Source organism: Prionailurus bengalensis, chromosome C2 (assembly GCF_016509475.1).
Source record: "Prionailurus bengalensis isolate Pbe53 chromosome C2, Fcat_Pben_1.1_paternal_pri, whole genome shotgun sequence".
Classification (NCBI taxonomy): Eukaryota; Metazoa; Chordata; class Mammalia; order Carnivora; family Felidae; genus Prionailurus; species Prionailurus bengalensis.
In genome coordinates, this window is record NC_057350.1 from 49,572,501 (window position 1) to 49,585,307 (window position 12,807).

Below are 12,807 nucleotides of genomic sequence, written 5' to 3' on the forward strand. Positions count from 1 at the left end.
CAGCTCCTTTCTCAATAAAAAGATCTCGAAAATATTCACTATTAGCTGACAGAACAGATTTATGAGCTTTGTACTCCTCTCCCTCAATTAACAAAGTAACATCACAGAACTGGTTGGAGAGTCTCTGTTCGTTGAGCTGCTTTAAGACAGCCTGACAATGTTTTGGAGAAGAACGTTTCACCACTCCTTTGGTGTCAACCTATCAAAATAAGTTTAAGACCAAGAGTTGTATTATGTATCATCTGTATTTCTACCTTTAACAGAATTTAAAACGTGACACATTATTCACTTTTAAAGACACCATTAATTAATATGAAGAAATAGCCAGATATTCTTTATTACCTATATATTTAAATTAAGAGAGCATTCTTACTATTTTCTGCCATGTTCCTGCATCTCACTTCTTGCTGCCTTTATTTACTAGTCAGAAACTTAATGGTGTATGAAAGTAATACAGGTAAAAAAAAAAAAAAAAAAAAACCTAGCCAATTTTTTTTTAACATTTATTCATTTTCGAGAAAGAGAGATTGTAAGCAGGGGAGGGCTAGAGAGAGGAGGACAGAGGATCCAAAGCAGGCTCTATGCTGACAGCTGTAAACCCAATGCAGTGATCCCACCAACCGTGAGATCATGTCCTGAGTTGAAGTCAAGACGCTCAACCAACTGAGCCACCCAGAAGCCCCAGCCAGTTTGTTTGTTTTTTTTTAATGTTTATTTTTGAGAGAGAGAAAAGGAGACAGAGACAACCCGAAGCAGGGCTCAAATTCACAAACTGTGAGATCATGACCCAAGCTGAAGCTGGACACTTAACTGACTGAGCCACCCAGGTGCCCCAAGACCTAGCCAGTTTAATTTACCTTGTTTCATGACCTAAAGATTGTTTCCAGAAACGTATTGTCTACCTGTACCAACATACCATTTATTTATTTATTATATTTTCAGAGAGAAAGAGAGAGACAGAGAGACAGAGACAGAGAGAGAAGCAGGCAGAGAAAGAGGGAGAGAGAGAATGCCAAGAAGGCTCTTCACTGTCAGTACAGAGCCCAACATGGGGCTCAATCTCATGAACCTCAAGATCAGGACCTGAGATGAAATGAGTCCAATGCTTAACCCACTGAGCGACCCAGGTGCCCCACCAATATACCATTTAAAAAGGCAGGAAGAGGGCCATCTGGGTGGCTTAGTCTGTTAAGCGTCTGATTTTGGCTCAGGTCATGATCTCACATCACAGTTCGTGAGTTTAAGCCCCTATTGGGCTCTCTGCTCTCAGCACAGAGCCCGCTTCAGATCCTGTCTCCCTCTCTCTCTGCTCCTCTTCTCCTCTCACGGGCATACGCCTGTGCTCTCTCAAAAATAAACAAACATTTAAGAAATAAAATAAGACAAGAAGAATGATTAACAACAAACCAACAACCTACATTCTAGAGACTTAACTACAGGAATATTTATAATTAATGAAAAAGCAGTCTTAGCATACTTTTAGTGTATGTAGTAACAGAGTGTATTACCTGAGACTTACTTAAATTTTCAACAGTCAAGCAGTTTTGGTACTTTAAGAAAAAATTCACGAAGACTACAAACCTAATACATTAGTTACAAATGTTAAAGCTGAATGGAAAGTTCTACTTACAAATACAAGTTCATGTTTGGACACTGGCTTCTTTTTTGCAGGCTTGGAGGCTGCAGTTGGAGCTGAAGTAAAATTGCTCAGATCATCCTCTGATTCATTACTTTCTTCTCCAGACTCAAGGTCTAGTCCCAGTTCTTCTAACATTTCTGAAGTATCTGATATTGGACGGGACCGATCTAGCTTCTCCTGGCATTTGCTACACTGTTTAATGTAATCTTTCACTTGCTTTAATATACCTAGAATAAAAATAAAAATTAACAAGTCGAATTTAATACTATGTCATTTGAAAATTATTTTTGGTTCTTTAATCTACGTACACTGATATGTTTGAGTGCTTATGTGTGGACACACAGCATGTAAAAGTGATTTCTTGAGAATGCAAGGTGCATGTTTTCATAGATGTAAGGTTACAGATGATGTTTTCCATTCTTATTTTTGCTTATTCCTAGTTATTTGCTTCCCCACCATATGATTATATAGCAGTACCCGTTTTCCATGAGAGCTGCAACTCATTCATGCTATAGAAATTGTATGAAAATGCCAATATGACCTTCGTGAACAGTTATATAACGTGATTACCTCTCCACCCTACTAACATCAGGATTTCCCATGCAATTTGCTTTGGTCAATGGAATATAAATAAATATAACGTGTGCCATGTCGCAAAAGCTTTAAGAGGCCCTGTTTCTCATCGGTGATCTGATCTTCGCCCCTCTCTCAAATAACAGCATGTTCCAGATGGATGCCATCATTTAGCCTGAATTGTAGATGAAAAACGACAGGTGGAGGGGCGCCTGGGTGGCTCAGTTGGTTAAGCGCCTGACTATGGCTCAGGTCATGATCTCACAGTTTGTGAGTTCGAGCCCCGCATCAGGCTCTGTGCTGACAGCTCAGAGTCTGGAGCCTGCTTTGGATTCTGTATCTCCCTCTTTCTCTGTCCTCCCCCCACTCACGCTCTCTCTCTCTCTCAAAAATAAACAAACATTTAGGGGCGCCTGGGTGGCGCAGTCGGTTAAGCGTCCGACTTCAGCCAGGTCACGATCTCGCGGTCCGTGGGTTCGAGCCCCGCGTCAGGCTCTGGGCTGATGGCTCAGAGCCTGGAGCCTGTTTCCGATTCTGTGTCTCCCTCTCTCTCTGCCCCTCCCCCGTTCATGCTCTGTCTCTCTCTGTCCCAAAAATAAATAAACGTTGAAAAAAAAAAATTAAAAAAAAAAAATAAATAAACAAACATTTAAAAAAAAAAAAAGGTGGAGTGAAATTGCAACATAATGAGAGTGTAAAATAAATCTCATTTTTGAAAGCTATGAGATTTTAGGGTTGTATGAAATAACAGTTTTTGTTTTGTTTTGTTTTTAGGTCCTTGCATGATGCTGGGCACAAAGCAGGACACAGTAATTTTTTTTTTCATTTTGATAGAAAAAGCAAGAGTGGGGGAGGGGCAGAGAGCGAGAGGGAGAGAGAGAGGGAGGGAGAGAGAAAGAGGGAGAGAGAGAGAAAGACGGAGAGAGAGAGAAGGGGGGGAGAGAGAGAGAAAGGGGAGGAGAGAGAGAGAGAAAGGGGGGGAGAGAGAGAGAGAGAGAAAGAGGGGGGAGGGGGGAGAGGGAGAGAAAGAGAGAGAGAGAGAGAGAGAGAGAGAGAGAGAGAGAAATATCCCAAGTAGGCTCTGAACTGTCAGTGTAGAGCCTGACATGGGGCTTGATCTCAGGAACCATGAGATCATGACCTGAGCAGAAATCAAGAGTCAGAAGCTTAACTGACTGAGCCACCCAGGTGCCCCACAGCATACACAGTCTTAACAAAAGTTGCTTGTACACAAGCCACTCACAAGATCCTATCGTGAATTTCAACTTCTAGTTCAGCATGTTGGGGCAGGGGTGAGGAGCAGGGAGAATGCTTACACACACCATCCTCCTTACAAGAGGAAATTACAATTAATTTCCATCCTACAAATGAGAAGAATGAAGCCTAAGAGTAAGAAACTTGTCCCAAGTTACATCTAGTAAACTGCATTACTGGGTCCCCAAAAGCCATCTGATTTTCAGTATATTATGCTACTTACCCAGGAATACATTTATCCATCACTGTGGCAGAAAATTCTCCCCCTACAATCCCCACGTAAAATGTAAATGAAAAGGCTCATTACTTAGCTAAAATGATATAGAGGTATATAATAAGTTCCTGAAAAGAATTTCAAGATGTCTAATTATACCATGGTTCCTTTCAACCTTCGGTTAATATTCAAGCTATGTTTCTCAAATTGTATTATGTCCCATACTTACTAAAAAAGTATACACTGGATTAATAAATTCACAAAATTATATTTGCATTTTATACACACATAATGGGTATTATCACATTCAAAGCTCTAAGAGTTCTACAATGAAGACAGCTGCTTAACAGAAATTTGCCAAATTTATTTCTTATAGATCCTCCCCACCCCCCCACTCCCCGCCCCCTCTGCCCGGAACATAACTCAGAAAATACTGGGTCAGGATTAAATAAAACTTCCATAAAAAGGCATTTATGTGTGCGTATTTAGAGAATATATTCTAATGTCTGAAAATGCTACAGTCAATAAAAGTCTATACCTGTATGTTACAGTCAATAAAAGTCTATACAGTGAGAAGATTTTTAAAAATGATAAAAAGGCTGGATGCATATATATTTTACATATAATTACATAAATAATTAAGAGTAAAATTATATTTTACATATAATTAAGAGGTGCTTGGCTGGCTCATTTGGTACAGCATGCCACTTTTGATCTCAGGGTCATGGGTTTAAGCCCCACATTGGGCGTAAAGCTTACTTTAAAAAAAAAAAAAAAGTTCATTCTCTTTGTCAAAAGAAAAAAAAAAAGTGAATGGGTTGGGGTGATGAAAAATTTCTGAAGAGTGGTGACGGTCACACAACAATGTGAATGTACTCAATGCTTCTGAACTGTACACTTAAAACAGTAAATTTTATATTATGTATATCTTACCACAACTAAAAAAAAAGTAAAGGAGTACAAATACAAACTTCCAACTATAAATAAATCATGGAATAAACCATGGGGATGAAAAGTACAACATAGGAGATATAGTCAATAATATGGTAATAATAATTTTCCATGGCAACAGATGGTACCTAAGCTTATCATGGTAAACATTCATTATGTATATAATCGTTGAATCGCTAAGTTATACACCTGAAACTAATATATTGTAGGCCAACTACAGTAAAAAGAATAAATGGCTATAAGAGTGGGAAATGACACATGTAAGAGAATACATATTTATAAGTAAAAAAACATACTTAGAGGGGTGCCCTGGGTGGTTCAGTCAGTTAAGCGTCCAACTTCAGCTCAGATCATAATCTCATGGTTCGTGAGTTCGAGTCCTGTGCTGGGCCCTGTGCTGACAGCTCAGAGCCTGGAGCCTGTTTCAGATTCTGTGTCTCCCTCTCTCTGACCCTCCCTTGCTCATGCTCTTTCCCCCTCACCTCTCAAAAATAAACATTTAAATAAATAAATGAATGAACATAAAAAAATACTTAAAGAATAAGAAGTAGTGCTGAGGAAGTTTTCATCTTCACAGTAAACAAAGAAGGCAGCATGTTTTCCTAATTAACTTTGGATGTATTTCTAAACATTTTATGATTCTACATCGTTCAGTATATTCTGCATATAGCAGAACTCTGGTTACACCATAAACTTGTTAAGTTCAAATGGTATTGGAAAAACTACATAGGAAGCATTTGAAAAGGAGGAAAATTATTAAAACTACAGGAAAAAATTTTAATGTATGATAATCAGTTTTCTCAAAAGTCACCCGATATTCAAGTCCTCTCCCTTGAGTGTTAGTGTTTTGATGGATCATCTTAAATCTAGCTTTAAAGATTCAGAAACCTAACCTCTAGTTCATCCAGGATTAAGTTGAAAGACTGACTCAAGTTAATCACTAAAAAGACATCAATATATAAACACAATTAATTTACTACATTACTGAAAAGGATTGAAACTACTTATGCAGCAAAATCTGAACCCACTAACTAGCTCGGTGACCATGCCAAACCTCTCTGTGCCTACGTGTCATCGACTGCAAAATGGGGGTAATGGTACTTACACTATGGTGTTATGATTAATGTTAAGATTTATAAAGCACTTTGAACACTATATGACACACAGTAACTACTACATAAGTGTTTGCTAAATACGGTAATACTCACTGGTCAACCTCTCTGGTACTGCAAAAAACAAAAACCCCACATAAAACATCAAGATTACCATTAAAAGATTCTTCACTGAGCACAGAATCAAAACAAAAAAAGATGAAGACTTTAGTGGGTAGTCCTCTAATAAAACAACTTGAGGAACAGTTTCTTACCCTAGGGCAGGGTTTCTCAACTTCAGCAGTGTTGACATTTTGGGCCAGATGATTCTTGCTGGTGGCGGGAGGGGTGTAGAGGGCTGTCCTGTCCATTCTTACTGTATCACGTTTAGAAGCATTCCTACCCTCTACCCAACTAGATGTGGATAGCAACCCCTCAACCACCACCACGAGTTATGACAATCAAAACTGTCTCCAGACATAGCCAGACATATCCTGGGAAGCAGAATCGTTCCTGGGTCAAGAACCAATGCTTCAGAGATCTATTTGCCAAAATGAACAATTTTGCTCCTATCAGCTCTTCAAGAGCTTCCATCCCTATCATTTTTGGATACAATGACCACCCCAGTTCAGGGGCTCCCATTTCTGGTTACATGCATATGAATTCTTCTGTTTTGTTTTCTTCAAAGAGGTTACAGGTGGTTAGTTATGGTTATAAAGGCCCAGTTTTTGGTGGATTTTCTGGAGATTACAACCTCTTCTAGGCTCCCTAACAACAGCATCCATTTATCCCATTATTCTAAAACAAAAATCAGTTCTTGGGGTAGGGACTTCTACAGGTAGCTAACTTTTTTTTTTTTTTTTGCCAGTTTAATCTTTGTTTCCCCCTCCTAATTTAATTCTTTCTTTACATTCTGGAAGCATTTCACTGTAGATACCTAGCATCAGCATCTGATGGAGGCAGGGAAGAGAATCATTTTGAAACTCCAGCACAGACTTCAATACAAGATGAAATAAGAGGTTTATGTGTGTGTGTGGGGGGGGGGGCATTGAGAATAATTATTAACATTTTACATTCTGAAATTTGTTATATGTAAACTTCTAGGCACGAACCACAGTTTCTCAACTGTACTCAAAGGAGGAAAATTGCTACAAACTCGCCTGAGCACTAGAATATATCTTATGATAGCAGCATTTCAAAAAAAAAAACCCAAAATAAATTATGAATCTCATTAAACTGTCCTTGATACAACTTATGACTCTGGAACAGTTTGGCACTTACATTGATCAATTCTTAATAGCTTTCAGGTAAATAGTCTACAATAGCTTTGTATTATATATATATCTTACACATAAACAAGGAAGCAACCAAAGTGTTAACGTACTAAGAATCAATATGAATAACTACTTTAAAAAAAATAAAATGAATAGTTAATAACTGAGAGCAAACTTCTCTGATGATTATGAATTATTTTATTATTATTATTTTTAAGCAAGCTTTATGCCTAACGTGGGGCTTGAATTCACAACCAAGAGTTGTACGCTCTATGGACTGCAACAGCCAAGGGCCCCACATTCTTATTTGAAAGGAGGAACGACTAAAATAATAAAAATAATGAGATCATCAAATAACAAAAACTCATTACATGTCAAAATAGCATTTTATGAAAAAATCACTATTTTCATAAAAATAGTGAGAAGAGGAGTACTGCTTTACATTTTTGAAAATCTTTTTAATGTGTGGCTTAACAGAAGACAGATTATCATATATACTTCTGCAATCAACTTATTGCCATATATGACATGTCACATAGCCTCTGGAAAACTCCACCGTATACTTGGAAAACAACTAGGAAAAAAAAGCAAATAATGCCTTGGAATTATCATGAAAATAATTTTGCCTTTGTGGATCTTCTGAAAGGATCTCAGGGCCTCCCTTGCCAGGGGTTCACTACTCTACTGACGTGTGGTACTTCAAGAATAACAGTTCTAGTCGTTTAATGCCTCTTAAGTTCTACAAATGTAGACAAACCACAAATGTATCTCTTTCATTTTTAAATTAAACATTAAACATGGTCTCATTTTTAAAAATTTTTGTCTTTTAAGACACTGCACACCAAAAAACTCAAACAACCCCCCCCCCCAACCAAACTGCATTCAATATCATTCACAGATAATAAGTTTAGGGAACGAAAATTCTTAACACTAAACCGTTACAGCACCATATAATAGTGGTTAAGAGCATGAAATCACAAAGGTCAGCTGTGTGACCTCTGACCTATATAACCACCTGATGCTTTTAGTTTTCTCATGGCTGAAACAGAGATAAATATTTCCACCTTACACGATTTTATCAAGATTAAACGAAAACAAATTAAGAGCTCAGACTATGCCTGCATGTACAAGTCTGATCAATGATACTTGGCTATATTTTAATTTTTAACATGTCATAAAGTATTTTTTAATTATTTTTTTTAAAAGTAATCTCTACACCCACAGTGGGACTGAAACTCACCACCCCAAGATGAAGAGTCACAAGATCTAACCACTGAGCCAGCCAGGCGCCCCAACATGTCATAAAGTATTAAACATAAGACATTTGCTCAGGAAAACAATTGCCTGACCAAATCAGTTTTAACAAAAGGCAGCAATTACTCCGTATTCACCTTTCACACTTCTGTCCCTTTAGAGGAATTTAATTCAAATATTGGTTTAAAATAAAAAATAAATTAAGAGAACGCATTTAAGCAAACAATAGAGCTGGATCGTTTTTTGAAAACACACAAGAACTCTTTAAGGAACAAAAGGAAGGACTACCCAATAGCTTGTCAATTAATAGGCTTGATGACAAAGTTCAGGAACTGAAAAGAACTTCAGAAATTAGTCCGTAGTCGAATTTCTTTAATCACGGATAAGCAACCCAGACTGTTAATTTCTCCTGAGCCATAAGGAGACTGAAGGGCAGAATCCTTCCTTACAAAACCTCTCCTAAGGGCCTGCAAACTTCCACTAATTCCAAGCGAACAGTTTGAATGTAAATCAAATTTGTGGAGGATGAGGGCGGGAAAGAAGCCAAAGACCCTTGCCCTCATTCCTTAACCTGGTTCCCAAGCAGGCAAGAAACTTAAGAGCAGTATTTCCTGTTACAACCACAGTAACCTTATCTTTCAGGAGTGTACATAGTGCCTCAGTTTCCAAAGCGCTTTCTACAGTATCAAAGGGAAGAAAATGAAAACATTCAGAATGAAAGGCATCTGCTATTCACATTGAATTCTTGCCCTAAAATCGAGGTTGAAGACAGTTATTTCCATACAGTCATTTCAGATCAGCTCTGCACGAGCTGTGTGATCGCATTATTGCTTATTTACGCCGCAGTAGCACAATTGGAAGAATACGGGCAAGCAGGTCCAGAGAACCTCAAACCCGCAGGCCCAAATCCTAGCTCAAACGGCTGAAGCAAGCAGCCCAGGCTTGGAACAGACTGTCCCTTCCCCAGACTATCAGCAGGAACAAGATTTTAAAAGGCACAGACGTAGCTCCGCTCGATCGCCGCCCTGGAGCGTCCGGGAGGGCAGGAGCCACCGCCTCCAGCACCGCCGAAGGAGGCGGGCCTGCCGCAGCCCGCACGACCAGGCCCCTCCCGGCGGCTGGCCCGGCCCCCGGGGAAGCCCCCTTCGCCCCACCCCGGGCCAGGGCCCGCCCCCAGCTTCCCCGGCCTCCTTCCTGTGGGAAGTGCGGCTCCTTTCGCGTCCCCCACCCTCTCGGCTCCGCCTGGCAGCCGCTCCGCCGCGAGCGCCGGCTGGGTGGGCGAGGGGCGTCTGGGACCCTCCAACTCGCTCGTGCGCAAGCAAGCCCGCCTCCGCCAGCGGGCCTTGCCTGGACAACAGGCCGCCGCCCGCCCCCTCGCCACGGGCGAGGTCCTACCTCGCCACCAGTAAGTCTTGGACAAGTCGTGCCAGGTCTGATGCCGGGTGTGGTGAGTGCCGCCCGGGCCCAGGTGCGCCGCCTCGATGAGCCCCCGGCGCCGCTCGGGCTGCAGCACCACCTCCAGCTCCGCGAAGGTCTTGCGGTGCCGCTGCCGCCGCTGGTAGTACAAGGTCCCACCGCGCACCACATAGCAGGCGGCCGCTTTGCGGATTTTACGCTTGACATTGCCCTCCGTGCCCGGAGCATACGGCTCACGTTCGTTTGTCAGGTAGCGAAGAATGGCCCGGTAGCTTTCCTCGCTTGACATCTCTGACGGCGGCTCCCTAAGGGCGCCTGTCAGTGGTGGGGGAGGAAGACAGCGCACTGGCTCCGGACGGATGCAACAGCGGCGGCGGCACTGTAGGGAGGAATGGCTGTATCTGTGGTGAGTGCTCTTCGACGGCGCCCGCAGCGCGAAGGCAGAACCGACGAGTTGGTAACCAGGGGGAACTGCACTTCTCCAGCGCGCGGGATCCGCTGGCGACTGACAAAATGGCTGCTGCACCACCGGAAATGACGTGATCAAGGGCAGTGGGTGAGGGGACTGAGTCCTGATTGGAGCGCACAGGCTTTCTGGATTGATGAAGCCAGCCGGGTGACGTCAGGACTGCGGGCGGACATTTTGGAAGAGGGTAGGCCTTTCCTTCGAGACCGAAGACTGCTTTGAGCAGACATCTTAAGTCCTGGCAGTTTCCCTTTTCATTTTTTCCTTCTTTCCCTTGCTCTGAGCACGTGTGGGAGTTGGTGGGCTGTTGATTTCCCGTCGGATATACACCAAGGTGTGGAGGTGTCTGGTTTTTTTTACCCCGATTACCTTCTGAGACCCCCAACAACGTAAAAGCATAAGATTTTGAGGATCTTAGTAAAATATAAGCCTATGGACACAAGACCAAAGATAGCCGCATCCACATGTAAATTTATTTTACGGGTAAACGTTTGAAATCTGAGTCCTTCAGTGATAAGAATTATAATTTCCAGACTTAAAGTGTTGGCTCCAAATCAGCCATGGAACTGTCGGGATTTTCCTCGAATGACCGTCTAACATAGGGGCAGTTTTCTATATTCGAAGGTAATGACGTTGGCAATGAGTAGATAGCACTCTTACAGCTTCATCTGCATGTATTTTTACATAAGCCGGGGGGGGGGGGGATTCTTCATTTTACACCCAACATTTACCGAATACATAAAAGACCAAGGCGACCTGAAATGCATCTTCCAGCGTACAGTGCGGGTCCTGTTTCACATCTTTAGCGGGTAGGCCGGAGCAATGGCCCATGCCACCCATCCGTTGGTTGAATCTGCAGCACAGACGAGACTACAGGCCCAGAGCATCCTACTCGACAACTGGGGTCTGGCATTGACAGTGCTTTGCTAGTTCCAGGTCAACCCTCCCCCTCTGCCCCCAGCCTGGAGTCTGCAGTCGCTGGGTCAGGCTCTCTGACCCTGCGGAGACATGTTAAGAGGTAAACAGGTGAATGCACTGGGCTCAAAAAATAGGATGGCACCCAATCTCTGCGGTACTTGCGGTTGAGGTTGCGGGAATTGACAGGTGGCTTAGATACCTGAGGCAGCATCCTTGAATATGATTCTGGCTGTAGGTACCTGAGCTCCCAGACATATATATGAAAGACATAACCACCAGACCAGGTATTTACTTAGGGTCACTCAACCCAGACTGAGACAGCTGGGGAAAGGAAGAGGAATTAGAAGGTAGAGATGCATCCTCTCCGCTCTTTGGAGTGGGCCACCCAAAGCAGATACCTAAATCAACCCTCCAAGAACTGTGCTGGGCCAGCACCATCACTCTTATACTGTGAAATCGACTTCCTTTAAAACTAAATTTAAGGGGCACCTGCGTGGCTCAGTTGGTTAAGCAGCTGGTTTCGGTTCATGTCATGTTTTCATGGTCTATTCATTAGTTCAAGCCCCATCTTGGGCTCTGTACTGACACCTCAGAGCCTGGAGGCTTTTTTGGATTCTCTTCTCTCTGTCCCTCCACCACTCATGCTGTCTCTCTCTCAAAAATAAACATTAAGATAGCTGCAGCTCTTTAAAAAACAACAACAAAAAAAACTAACTTAAAATAGATTTAAAAAGTTGTGGAAGTGGAGAAAAACTTAAATTACCCAATTCAGTTTCTGCCAAAACAACCTGTGAAAAGCATTTAGAAGCACACTGTACTTGAATTGCCTTTGGGCCAATGTGGAGAAAAGGTTTTACAGGTGGACTAATTGTCTTCCTGAGAAAAGCTAAACTTGCCACCCTTCTAGAACAGGTATTTACTATTTATTTCTAGTTCCTCCTGGGTTGCAGGCTACCCAGGAATCAAGGACAATCAGAATTGACAGTTTCACCTTAAGTCATGTAAGCCAGAAAAGCAGTGATTTAAAAGGACATTTTTTTCCTGTATCCCAAAATTAGGAATCTAGCTCTGAACTCAAGTTGGGTAGTTTCGTTGGTTAAGTTTCCTTGTTCACAGCTAAATAATGGTCTTATTTTCCTTGTTGTTTCAGAAAAAAAAAATTACACAATAAATGAAAAAAATTTCCAAGCAAAACCTTAGAGATTTCTAAGCAAGAGCCAGTGGATTTGCACATTTCTTAAATTGATGTTAGAATTTTAGTTTTCAAGTCCCCCAAAAGGGCTATTTTATTTATTCCTAACACCCAGAACAATGCTTGAATTTAACATGCACTAGACAGAATAATTCTATCACTTTGGATAGCACGGAGGGGATGGGGGGAGGAATGCTGAGGTCTGATTTTTACCTTCACCTAGTATTTCTATATGTAAAAGCATGTTTCTCAAATGAGGATGCGACTTGTAGCTTTCCAACTTGGCAGTGGCACATAACAGGATTTATTTTTTACTTTAAAAAAAATTTTTTTCAGTATTTTTGAGAGAGACAAAGTGCAAGTGGTGTAGGAACAGAGAGGGAGACAGATTCCAAAGCAGGCTCCAGGCTCTGAGCTGTCAGCACAGAGCCCCACGTGGGGCTCGAACTCACTAGAGTTCATGACCTGAGCTGAAGTAGACACTTAACTCACTGAGCCACTCAGGCACCCCTAGTTACTTTTGAGAGGATGAGCACGAGTGGGGGAGGGGCAAAGAGAGAGGGAG

At 41.8% G+C, this 12,807-nt stretch overlaps 1 protein-coding gene across 1 annotated transcript in view; it reads right to left on the bottom strand.

Moving 5' to 3' along the window:
• Nucleotides 1-12,226, bottom strand: part of ZBTB11 (zinc finger and BTB domain containing 11) — a 34,690-nt gene extending 22,464 nt beyond the window's left edge. The window contains exons 1-3 of the mRNA XM_043594042.1: nt 9,646-12,226; nt 1,631-1,866; nt 1-199 (exon numbers count right to left, since the gene is read on the bottom strand). The exon at nt 1-199 is cut by the window's left edge and continues 33 nt beyond it. Of these exons, the coding sequence (XP_043449977.1) occupies nt 1-199; nt 1,631-1,866; nt 9,646-9,955 (745 nt within the window). The 5' untranslated portion in view covers nt 9,956-12,226. The remainder of the gene's footprint in view (nt 200-1,630; nt 1,867-9,645) is intronic.
• Nucleotides 12,227-12,807: the final 581 nt, after the last annotated feature.